The sequence below is a fragment of the Brassica napus genome, chromosome C7 (genome assembly GCF_020379485.1).
Source record: "Brassica napus cultivar Da-Ae chromosome C7, Da-Ae, whole genome shotgun sequence".
Classification (NCBI taxonomy): Eukaryota; Viridiplantae; Streptophyta; class Magnoliopsida; order Brassicales; family Brassicaceae; genus Brassica; species Brassica napus.
In genome coordinates this window covers 7,130,538-7,143,099 of record NC_063450.1, presented here as the reverse complement: position 1 = coordinate 7,143,099, position 12,562 = coordinate 7,130,538, and the positions used below count along the sequence as shown (strand labels likewise).

The following is a 12,562-nucleotide window of genomic DNA, read 5'->3' as shown; positions in this document are numbered from 1 at the left end:
ACAGTGGAGAAGGCTCTGCGTCATCATCGCAGAAGAAGACACCGAGAAAATAGCTTTAACGTCATTGAAGAGGAGATAACAGCCCTGCGACTGCGAGGCCTGAACCAAAATGAGGACTTGCGCTTGTGGAAAACAGGGGAAAACAACTACAAAACATACTTCAGCTCAAAGGAAACATGGAAGCTCATCCGTGTTGAGCAAGCAAAGGTTGACTGGTGCAAAGGTATTTGGTTCCCGTTCAATACACCTCGATTCTCCTTTATTGCTTGGATTGCAGTTCAGAACAAACTCCCCATGGGTGATAGAATCTTCAACTGGAACACGACTGCGACTACGGGCTGTTGCCTATGTCTGGATCCGTTTGAAACTCGTAATCACCTTTTTTATAAGTGCAAGTTCCCAGAAGAAGTTTGGAAGAACCTCACTATCAAGCTACGACCGATGCATTATACAAACGAATGGGAAACGATCATCTGAGCTCTAACAGACCATACAAGCAATGCGACACGGTTATTCCTATTCAGATACGTCTTCCAAGCTACATTGTCTGCTATCTGGAAGGAGCGGAATGGCAGAAGACATGGAGAAAGTCCTAATACCCCTGCAACCTTGATCAAGAGTGTGGACAAGGCAGTGAGAAACCAAATCTCCAGTCTGCGTCTTAAGGGAGTGTGCAAGTATACTAAAGCCATGGAAACATGGTTTTCAACAAGATAAACTTTGAGATTTTCTTTCAGCTTATATAAAAACTCTCAATTTCTGTTGCATCCTCTGTTCAAAAACTCGCCCGAGTTGCCGAGTTTACGGCCGGATAATCGCTGATCGGAAGGTGACCGTGGCGACTAAGGGCTGATCGGAGTGGCTAGGCGGCGGACCGATTCTTTGCCGAGTTAACTGTGGAACTATTGAAATCGGCGCCTAAAATCTCAAACCGCGTTCGTTCGATTTGATAGTTCTGCAAAGTTTTGGTCTAGATAATTATCATATCAACGTGGAAGATTCTTGTTATAAGCAGCCAGAAAAAAAAACTAAAAAAAAACGAAGACAATCATGTGTTATGGCAAAGTGCGGTGATTAGGTTGCAGAGGAAGCGACAAATTTCTGAGGAAAGGGATGAGGCTAGAGTAGTAATTTCATATTTAACTGATAAAATCAAATAAAATGCAAAATAGCAAACACCACATATCGAACCCGGGTCAAGACCATATGATTAATATCTTCTAACCGCTGGACCAAGTTACATAATGACACTTAGTACCAAAGCTATCGACATATAGTATATAAACGATATAAAAACCCTAAACCTAGGCCCCGATTAATCCCCGCGTAATCTCCGATTTTTCGGCAACTCGCTAGGCCCGGTGTTGCAGCCCGACTAGCGCCTAGCGTAGTTCCGAACAGGGGTTGCATCCATTGTAAAAAGGTTTTTTCTTGAATAAATTTAACATTCATTAAAAAGAAAAAATAATAATAAAAAATAAAAATTGAAACTTTAGTGCATTTAGAGATTCAAATTGATTGTTCATGGTGGTTAGTATATTGATGGCAATGAAAAAGTTGTAAATACCTAGTGAAGATGAGGATGATAGGTAAAAGTAAAAAGTTCGTGAATAACTCAAACTTATAGGATGAATAAGAAAAAGTAAAGTTTCAAAAAAATAACATGAGTTATTTTTATGTGTTGACTTGAAATTTTAGGTCATATTTGAAAAGAAACCCAATATAGAGTGTGGAAGGAAATGTCCATAGGGTTTAAAGTTGAGGTGTACGATAGAGTTTTGGAATATGTAGTTTATGATTCAAATAAAAAAATACTTACAAAAACTAAAAAATTAAAAAAAAATAGTTTCACAAAGAAAATTTGAAAAAAAATTAAAACAAAAACGATAAAAAATTTCAAATTTGAAAAAGTATAATTCGAATTAATTTTTATTTTTTATTTATTTAAATAATTATTTATTTTATATACATATAGTAAGGGTATAAGAGTTTTTTGCCTGTTAATAAAGAAGGTATTTGTGAAAATATCTCTTTAATGAAGGTAAACATAAATAATGATATCAACAATGTGGTAAACTTGAAAATTCTCCTAAATTTTAAGCATTTAACAAAATGGGCTAACAAAGATCTACGCAATATATTTTTGGGAGTATATTAAGATTGCTAAAAAAATCAAGTTACTATTATTTTGACAAATATCATTTATAAAATAATATGTTTCCATTTTTATCAGTCAATACTTATATTTATGTCATAAAAGCTTACAAATAAAATATTTAAATTGACTATATATAATATTAATAAATATAAAATATTAAATTTGAGTATATATGTAATATTTGATTATATAATGATCAAATTAATTGCATATTATTATTTTATAGATATATTTAGCAAATACAAAACAGACAAAATAAAAAATATTAGATCATTTTTGCTATAAAATATTTAAATACATACTAACCAGTGATAAATATCTATCTATCTATATATATAAAGAAGTGTTTCGATCCTTCTTAGGCCATCCACGTCATCTGCCAGCTAGGAAAGTCAACAAGGAGACGGCGCCACGTGTGTGTCACGGTCGAGTGAAACTCATCGTTTCATTAAACGATTTGTTATGTGGGGTTTTTTATTTGAGATGGGCTTCCATTTGTTCGATTATTCCAGCCCACCAATGTGTTTCTCCAATTGGAAAAGCGGCGTTGGAAGTCATTTACGTAATAGGAAACTTCGATGCGCAGCGTTTCATTAAACTAAGTGGTACGTGGGCTTTTAATTGATATAGGCTTTACGTTTGTTCAGTTTGGCCAGCTTAATAATGATTTTCTACAATTGTAAACACGAATTAGAACGTCGTTTTTGTTTTAGGGTTTTCTTATGGATTTCATCTCCGCCATTGCCATCGATACAGAGCCAAATTCTGAGAGAGTTGATTCACCTTCTTACAAACGATCTCTACCAGTTACAGATTCCTTATCTTAAAGTCTTTCTTAAATTATCACCCACGATCTACTTTGAATGCGAGCTTCTTCATGGAAGGCGGTGGAACTTCTATTATAAAAGGCTAAGCTTTCCTTTAAGCAAGTAAACTTATATCCTGAAAATGGTCAAAGCATCGATCTTCCTTTCTGATCTGAAGATCGGACGATGCTCCTCCACCGTTCAAGTCCGGTTGCTACGCCTCTGGGAGGCCAAGAACGTTCGACGCAGCTGCAAACTCATGGGAGTGGATATGCTTCAACTGGATTCTCATGTTACTTTTAAAACTCCGCTCCAGTTCATATTTTCAAAAAAAAAATTCCACCGCCTAATTTCAGTCATCTTGAATCCTTAATAACAACTATTCATGTTTAGATCTTTGACTGAAATATTTCGTCTAAGAATATTTATAATCGTTTGTTGATTATCCCATATATATTTTTTTTAATTTCTTGATTCTGTTATTGAACTTTTCCGTCGTCTTGATTCATTTGACCAAGTTCTCTAGATTTTTTATTTGTTTGTTCATTGTATCGTTTAGAAAATTTTCCTGATTACTAATTTGGTTGATGACTGTTCTATGTAAATCACATGTTTCAGGCCACCATGATGCCGGCCACTCTGAATGTCAACCGGCTTGGTACTCACAGGCCTAATCTGAATGCGGGTTCAACATATTCCCTGACCAGTTTCGATGTGACCCGGTGTAATCAGAATTACCGTCTGTCGGACTCCTCTATGTTGATCACTTTCAGTGACTCAACCTCTTTTAATGAGGTCTCCGAACCGTCCCATAGCAATTGAATCTTTCCGGTTCCGAAATCACAGCGAGATGCTTGGCCTTACCGACACAAACACTAGCTACCAGGTAATGATACTCTTATTTTTTCATTTGTCTATACGTAATATATATATATATATAATCATCATGTAATAGACATATCGATGAGATAACTGATATGAAGAGCACTATCATTGACCCACCCCATGACGAACCGTGTAATGGCGACAATCAAAATGGATAAGTAACTTTTTATCTCAAATTTTTTATTTATCTTAAAATATGGTGCACTTTTTAAGACAATTGCATTTTCATAATTTTCTATCTCAATATGTTATCAGTGACGTATCTGTTACTATGAATCTGTTTGACGGACAGGCAGTCAAGCTCCACAACAAATGCTAGGTGATCCAAGGGTTGGGGTTGCAACCAGTATCAAATAATGTGTCATTTTATGTTTCACAGTGCATTGACAATATATTTACTTTGCAGGGCGCCTGTTCCTGAATGCCACCTCAGAGACACACGTATGTTTTGACAAGGAGACCACTGCAGGCGAGAGATATTTCTACAGGTAATTTTTTATATGAATGTTGGGTCAAGACAGTGTCCACGCATGTGAGATGCCACTTATCTGTCACTTAGTCTGACAGATTTCAATTCATAATATGTAGACTGGTTTCCCAAGACACTGGGCTTCCATCAGCAGCTCCACTGCTAAAGAGCAACGCCAAGGTGACAACTTTGAGCATAGCAGAGCTCAGTGAGTTTGTCATAGCTGCTCCATCTCAGGTATTAGATCATATTTATATGTTTTGAATGACATGTATAAAATTGTGTGTGATACTGATGTTTTAATTGATTACATTGGTTAACTGCCATATAAAATAGTTCACTTTAAGCTTTAATACATGTTAACTGCCTATCAGATATCGTGTGGAGATGTCCGTTGCTGATGAAACTGCTGAGGGCCTGTTCGTCTGTTTTGATGGGGTTATGACAAAACTGCACAACATGAGAGCCAATGAAGCTGGCCATCTTCTGGTATGTCTTCAGTTCACCTTCCATGCTTTCTTTTACCTTATTTTCTCATGATAATGCATTCATCTCTTACTTACTCAGGCTAATGAGGGAGTGAAACCGGAAGAAACTCAGGCTCCTCCCTTTGTTGCAGCAATGGAAGGTAAAACCTACATATTCCAGGTGAGAGTTAGTTCCTACAACTTCATAGAAAATCACCAAACCTTTACGATCTCCCGAATCCTCAGTGAACGTGACCGTTTGCCACTATCTGCATTTGTTGAAAATGTAAGATTTATCTACATTCCAGTTTGGTAGCTTCTCGATATGCAGATTTTAACAGATTGTTTGTTTGATCAGGGAGGAGACGATGACAATGGAGATGACAACCCTGATGTCATCTCGGTTCCTGCTAAGGTGGAGTTTGGTGGTAGTAGTCAGGCGCAAGTGTTCGCTGGGAAGGTGAAGAAGGCCCGTAAGGCATAGGTGGCAAAGATTGAAGTTTACGTTACATTATTTCCGTTTTCACAATGCTTATGCATGTCTTTTTTTTTTCCTTTTTGGTACTTTTGGTTTGTGAGCTACTTTGTCTTTGACTCTTATAATTCAATGATTGGTTCTGTCCAATCTTTATAAAATCTTTGAGTTTCGAAATGTTTCTAATTTGGAGATACATGTTTATATATGAATCATGGAATATAAGTATAATTTTATTCATATTACTTGAGAATTTATATTTTGTGGGTCTCTCTTGACAACAATACCAAACATAGAAGATGAGTTCAAACCATTCATACTCGAAATAAATATAAATTATTAGTATTCTAATCAGTATGAGATGATAGACTTTATCATAGGTACGTATATGTTATAATCTTATTTAAGTATCCATTTGTTTAAAAATTACATTTATGTTCAACCAAGTAGCGGCAAACTTACAATCATATTAAAACACATTATGTTCTGCCAAAAACCATGCTTGAAAATGCATAGTATAGGATTAACAGATTAAGCACAAATAATGGAAAATTGTCCATATTGACATTAGGTAGTAAATCTTACTCTTCATGCTACCTGCGTAGCTGTTCAGCTCCACTCCAACCCTTGACTTATAGATATCATATACTGAAACTACCAGCTGTATATTCTGTATATTACAAACGTTGTGCCCCATCAATTTGTTAACTTCGTGGCACCAACGACCATGAGCCCATCCATCACAAATTCACAATCATAACAAAGAAACATTAAACCCAAAAACCAATCATCTAATTTCAAAACATAATATACAACAATTCACCCCTCAATTTCGAGATAAACATCAAACAAAAAATATTAAGAACATGTTACACAAACAACAAAATAAAACAACAATTATATAACACGCATTGTCAAAAAATATATTATATAACACATAATGATTCAATAAATGAATGTATCTTGATACAAAATTATAGCACACAATATATTTTTAACTAATACATATATTATATTATGTTTTCTTTGTTCCATAATTAATTTATGGTTAAATTTTTTAATAAAAAAATAGATTACTCAGTATAACCAATGAAAAAATACAGAAGGTAATATAATATAATATAATATATAAAACAACCACTAATTATACGCTAAACTTAATAATAATATTTTATAAAAATATTCTAATCAGTTTCGATTGTATAGTTCATTAAATAAATGTCTTATTTAGGCTACCTAAATTTAGGCTAAATATTATTACCATCAAGCTATTATTTATTTTTCTTATTTACTAAAACAAATATATTTAAAACAAAATATATAAAATCAACTAAAAGACTTAGTGGATTAAAAACAATTAACAGGAAAACAAAATTCGTAATTTATACCTTCTATCTCAGTTATAACTCAATAATTTAATGTTAATTACTGATTATAATGATGATAGAAAAACATCTAAAATCAAAATACACCTACTATTGTTAATGATTTTTTTTTAATAATCAAGCAAGATTTTTTAACTACAAAACAACAAAGAGTAAACTGAGTTAATATTATTATCAATTATTTTGAAATTTGGTATAGACAACACATATCGCTTAACGTAATCACATTCACAAACAAACTAACATAAAATGAAAACTTACACAAAATAATATATTTGATAAAAAAAATACATCACATCCCGTGCGTAGCGCAGACCCGTCCTAGTATCTTTATATAGTACGGGTTTGAGTTCTATTCAAAACCTAAGAATTATTATCTCACTTAACAAACATGAAAATTTATCCCGGCTGATGTCTATTAAGTATGTAAAAATTAAATACGTTACTTATTTAAAAATTTATGATGTCTATTAAATGTTTAACTTTTAAAACAACGATCAAAATCTAGTTTATACTACTAAAACATGAGATTTATTTTGAGATCCTCTTGATTTGCTAAGCATTTACAACGATGCCATTACTATATAATTTTATGGAACTATATATAACTATTTTGAATATGAGAATCATTAGTAATAGTCACATACAGCCCTTGAATATAGGCAAGTGAGGTCTGATATTTGGGACAAATGATTTTGTTGAATAAAAAAAATAAAGTTAATCCTTTATTTCATTTTTTCTTTTAGCAAAAAAAAACACTTTACAGACGATATAAATATATTTAATGAAGAAAAAATCCTTTAAAACTTAATAATATAATAGTAATATTATAAAGTATTTTAAGGCTAAAAATAAGAATAATTATAATTTAGTAAGATAGATATTAAAACAAGAAAACTGATTAGACGTTAGTCTTGATCATATTATCCAAGACCCGAAAATCAAATTGGAACCAAAATGAAAAAAAAAAAACTGAAACCAAAACCATACCAAAATTTTCAAAAACCTGAACGATTACTATTTCTATAACCCAAAACCTGAAAATAAAACCAGAAACGAAAGGGTATCCAAATATTAAAAATATAATAAAATATTAATTATCATAATATATAGTACTCCCTCTATTTCATATTAAGTGCCGTTGTAGAAAAATATTTTTGTTACAAAATTAGTGTCGTTTTTGACTTTCAATGCAAAATTTATTAATTTTATTCATCAATTTATTTTTCTATTGGTTGAAATATGGTTAAGTGTATAAGTAATTGTATTTTTATATAGAAAATATACAAAATTAATTATTCTTTAATCTGTGTGCACAAACCCAAAACGACACTTAAAATAAAACGAAGTTAGTTTATAATATAAAATAACCAAAACCCTTAATTACCCAAACAACCATTTTTGGATTTATGGGATTCATTCGGGTTTTCAAATTTTTTTCGAGATTTCTTTAAACATGAATCAAACTCAAACTATTTCTAATTCAATTCTACTTCGGGTTTATAAAAAAAATATAAACGCAAACCGAACCCGTCACTACTCGAACTGATCCGATCCGAAAAATGTCTGATTCTTAAACGGGTCCTAATCACCCCAACCCAAATAACCTTAAAACTTAATAACCCGCATGCCTTGCACTGCGAGTCGTCAAAATATATCTACTTGAAATATTTTATACTTCCTTCCCCTTGTTATAAAACTTGGCCAATTGGTCAGTGCCGGTACTAGGATTTTATAGGCTGGAAGCAAAAATAACATTTTGGGCCTATAAATTGACACATGAAGAATACCCGAATTCATGACCTCTGCAATGAGCATTTTAACCAAAACACCAGACCAAATCGAAAACTTCAGTAATCATGATGAGAAGAATGGGAGATGGAGATGGAAATCGTGGTTGGTTAGGTCGAAACTGAAGGGGATTAGGATTTTAAGGCTAGAAAACATGCCAGGTCGGATGGGGTTAGTGGATTTGAATAGTGAATAGTTGGATTAGTAATTAAATAGTACTTATTAGGTTTCAAGATCTTTTTACCCTATTTTTGATTTATTTTAAATAAAAAAGTGGGTCTATTTTGGAATTTTTGTTTCTCCTGTGGTCCATTCCATAAAATGATCCAGAAAAATGAATATAATATTATCATTATGCCCTTCGTAAAAATTTAAAGGGTAAAAAAGATGTTTTTGGGCTTCGAACTCAAATCTTTAGGACTTACGACAGGTACGCGACCACCAGATCACATTTGTTCATTCGTTTTGCTGGTGTAAGTTACATTTTATATATAACTGTATTCGAAAAATTAAAGAAAGAGCCTTAAAAGTAATCGCTGGTTAATCCCCGTTTTTCCTATTAGGCGCTACGCCCAATCAGAATACATGGATAAAGCCTAGCGAGTTTCCGAACAAGACATATGTCTAATCACTACCAAAATGGTGCTTATCAATATGAATTTTAAAATATTAGAATTATTTAGAGGTCTAGGGAGGTGTGAGGTAATATGTATGTCGAACAATACTAAAACTTGGTTTTCTTATGTTTTCAACCAGAAAATATAAGAGTTAAGAGAATGTAGGTTCACAAATATAAGGCAAAGGGTCGATTGAATAAGGTTATTGGGAAATGGGAATGCAATGGTCACCCCCTTAGTTTAAAATTGCGCATGGCAAGGTGAGGCAACATGTGTCTCGTCTCTCGCCTTGCGCTATGGCTACACAGAGAGAGCGCTTTGTGTATGAAAGCAAAGAAAGGCATGCATAAACATAGGAGAAGAATGCCAAATGTCAAAACTTTGAATTCCCGTGAAAGAGAAAAGAACAATAGCTACAAACCGTAACTTTAAACTTAGACCATCTCCAACAAAAGATCCACCATTAGAGTTCTAAATCAATTTTTTAAGTGAAAATAATTAAATTAAAACTTTTAGATATTTGTTTAATTTTAGCTCCTCCAATGGTAGAACCAATTAAAGGTTCTAAATTTCAAAAAAATTGAAAATTTGTAATAAGACATTTGATTACTTGCATCACACTCTATAATACAAAAAAACTTATAATTATTGAATTACAAAAAATTTAAATTAACTTGACAAAGAACTTTTTTTTTTTAAATACCACCTCTCACAAAATGACATCTATCATTTAGAAGTGGATCCAAAACCTCCAATTGTAGAACCATATCTATCTAAATTATGTCTTTTTGATTTAAATTTAATCACATAAATACTTAGATACATCATTTAGAAGTGCCTTGGATACTCCTTTGAACATGCTCTTAGGGTATGTTTTCTTAGTGTTTGTTATTTGGTTTAAACGAGAAAAGATCTTGCGGAGGAAGTTTCGTAACGCCTCGCCTCCGAGATCCTCGCGAGATTTCCGCCAACGTGCGCACGTGCGGCATTAGTTACGGAAAATGGCTCGTCTTCTCTTCTTTAAAAACTCGTCTCCTCCTTCATTTTTCTGAAAAGTTTTTACGCAACAAAAAATCACCAGATCCCTCAACGTAAGTCTAGAGAGTGTTTCGTAGAGTTTATAGTTCGATAGGGCGATCACGAGTGAGGCGTGATTCGTCTGCCATGGTTGTATCCTGGGACTCTATATTCGTACAGTCCCGTCTCACTAACGGAGCGAATATTTTGAGTTAAGGAAATAGATCATATCTCGACTCCATGTCTCTTTGCGAATACGATTTCTTATCGTTCTTGTATTCGTCTTTTACATTCGTTTATTTCCTTAACATCGCTTTTATTCTATCGTTTATGTCAGTCCGGTTTTCCAGCTTCTACAAAGTAGAGCAAATTTCGTGAACATTTAGTATAGACCGGTGTAAACCCTTCGACCCCCAAGAAACCATCTCCTGGTGGTTGTTGGGATACATAATGGCTGAAGAATCGAAATTGTTTCGGCTATAATATGCGTATTATGTTAGGTTCAAATATGATCGGTGACGAAAAGGATTTGGTCTTGGCATCTAAAAGCTGGATGGATTAAACTTCAAAAGGTGCAAGCGTAATGTTCCCTTTGTGCAATTCGTGTGTTTATACTCTTTCTGTTTTCTTAAATTGCAAAGAAAAGGTAATGAAACTGGTTGAGATAAAATCAAAGTAACGACTCTGAAAAATATAATTTAAACACGAAGTTGCATACGAGTGTCATTCAAAAGAAAAAGAAAACCAGCAGAAAATTGTTTTGTTTTACTAAAGATTTAATAATTGACTAAAGGGGGATATCAAATTGTTACAAAGACATTTGACTATCAATGTGATTTGGGAAATAATGGAGCCTATAAATAGGTCGGTGTTCATCATCATCATCATCATCATCATCATCTCCTTCTCCTCCATAACAGACAGATTTTTCCTCTACCGATACTTTAAATTCAAATCTTCTCAAGCTGTTTTTGACCGGATCACATAATAAAATATAAAGCGATTGGCTAAAGTCATCTGGTACATAGATTAATTCACCAGCATGTGTGGAACCACTTAGGTTCAAATCAGATTCCATACGCGGATTACAATCACCAAAAGTTGAAAGAAAGTCTCGACTCGACCACTTGTGTTTCTGTGCATCCTCCAAAATCCAGAATCTTGTATGATCATCAAAATAAGCTAGCCTTTCCTTATAAGTTATCGGCAAATCCCCATCAAAGTCCGATGGTAGTTTTATCATATTGAACTTTTCATATCTGACATCAAAGCTCATTAATACAACATAACCAAGGCTGATGTCAACATTAGATGCTATATAATATATCACACCCTGGATGCATCGGCCAACTGTATACATGTTATAGAACGATGCTTATGATTTGTTTTGACAGTTCTCCATGATTCTTGAGCTGATCCAAATGTAAAAACTCGAAATACATAGCAGGTTCTGTGATGCACACTACTTTGTGTTTCCGTTCAACAGGATCATACCCTAAAAACAGTTTTACAGTGTTCCAGTGCTTACAGGGCCTGGGTATAGTTGGTAAAGTTATGAACTGTCTTGTGCTAGGGTTCCAAACTATCGGCTCTTTTAAAGCAAAGCAGATCAAGCCATGGACAGATTCCGTAGATGGGTGACCAAAAATTTGTGGGAGTTTCGTCATATGATGATGATTAAAAGACAGAGAAGAAGAGTAGGACCTGTTCGAGTTCGGATTATGATGTGGAATAGATGAAACAAACAATTCGTCATCTTTTTGGAAACAAAGTAGATGGCGCGGCCGCGGGAAAGATGGATGGGAGGTGATTGATAACCAAAGCTTCGACACGCAACTAAACCTCGCCACAGATTTCTCAGGCAGCCTTGAGAGTATCTCTATGAATAGGTCTGTAGGAATCGATTGTGTTCTTTTTTCGTATTTTGTTATTCTCTGCTTCTTTTCTTTCGGCTCCATATTTTACTCAAAACCCTAATTTGATTATAATAAACCCTTGTATATATATAAGGCCGGCGCTGGGCCAGATTACATTATATAAGAGAGAGTGAATGAGTGGTGTGATATTGCTTTATCACTAAATCAGACTAGTAACGGGGCTTTCTGAAGGCAAGAATACAAGACCGAGCTTGTCCTTGTCGGCAGGGGTCTTCATCTCCAACCTGCTTGTTTTCAACACCACAACATCCTATCCTGCTCTCAGAAATCTAGCCTCTTAAGTGTTTTTTTATTACTTCTGAGTGAAAATATTAAAAAGCAAGAAAACTTATAAGCACCACAAATTATACCAATGCCATCCTCTGCAGCACTCTGTGTACAGTACAGCCAACTGCATCCGACCAAAAGACTCCACTAGAGATGAGATACATACGTCCTAGCAGTCGCCCGCTCCCACGGAAGAACACAAATGATTATCAACATTGCACAGTCCTTGGCACCATCATGCCATACAGAAGCCGAGCAACAGCTCGTTGGAGAAAAAGCAACAGCAAC

At 34.2% G+C, this 12,562-nt stretch overlaps 1 protein-coding gene and 1 pseudogene across 13 annotated transcripts; one reads left to right on the top strand and one right to left on the bottom strand.

Annotated features, from left to right (window-relative positions):
- Positions 1-2,827: 2,827 nt before the first annotated feature.
- On the top strand, positions 2,828-5,500 carry LOC106446569. 13 transcript variants are annotated; one of them, XR_007326228.1, is made up of 8 exons: positions 2,828-3,850; positions 3,920-4,007; positions 4,105-4,179; positions 4,256-4,337; positions 4,438-4,555; positions 4,693-4,807; positions 4,886-5,071; positions 5,144-5,500. XR_007326228.1 is itself a non-coding variant. In XM_013888341.3 (7 exons), the coding sequence occupies exons 5-7, from the start codon at positions 4,706-4,708 to the stop codon at positions 5,267-5,269; spliced, it is 414 nt and encodes a 137-aa protein (XP_013743795.1). In that variant the 5' UTR covers positions 2,832-3,850; positions 4,142-4,168; positions 4,256-4,337; positions 4,438-4,555; positions 4,693-4,705; the 3' UTR covers positions 5,270-5,500. The 13 variants fall into 13 exon arrangements, 6 of the variants coding, with proteins under 6 accessions (XP_013743795.1, XP_013743796.1, XP_013743794.1 ...); XR_007326225.1 differs by having other exon boundaries at positions 2,829-3,256; positions 3,583-4,007; positions 4,105-4,168; XR_007326227.1 differs by lacking the exon at positions 3,920-4,007 and having other exon boundaries at positions 2,830-3,256; positions 3,583-3,850; positions 4,142-4,168.
- Positions 5,501-9,961: 4,461 nt separating this feature from the next.
- On the bottom strand, positions 9,962-12,329 carry LOC125590698 (annotated as a pseudogene).
- Between the last annotated feature and the right edge of the window lie 233 nt (positions 12,330-12,562).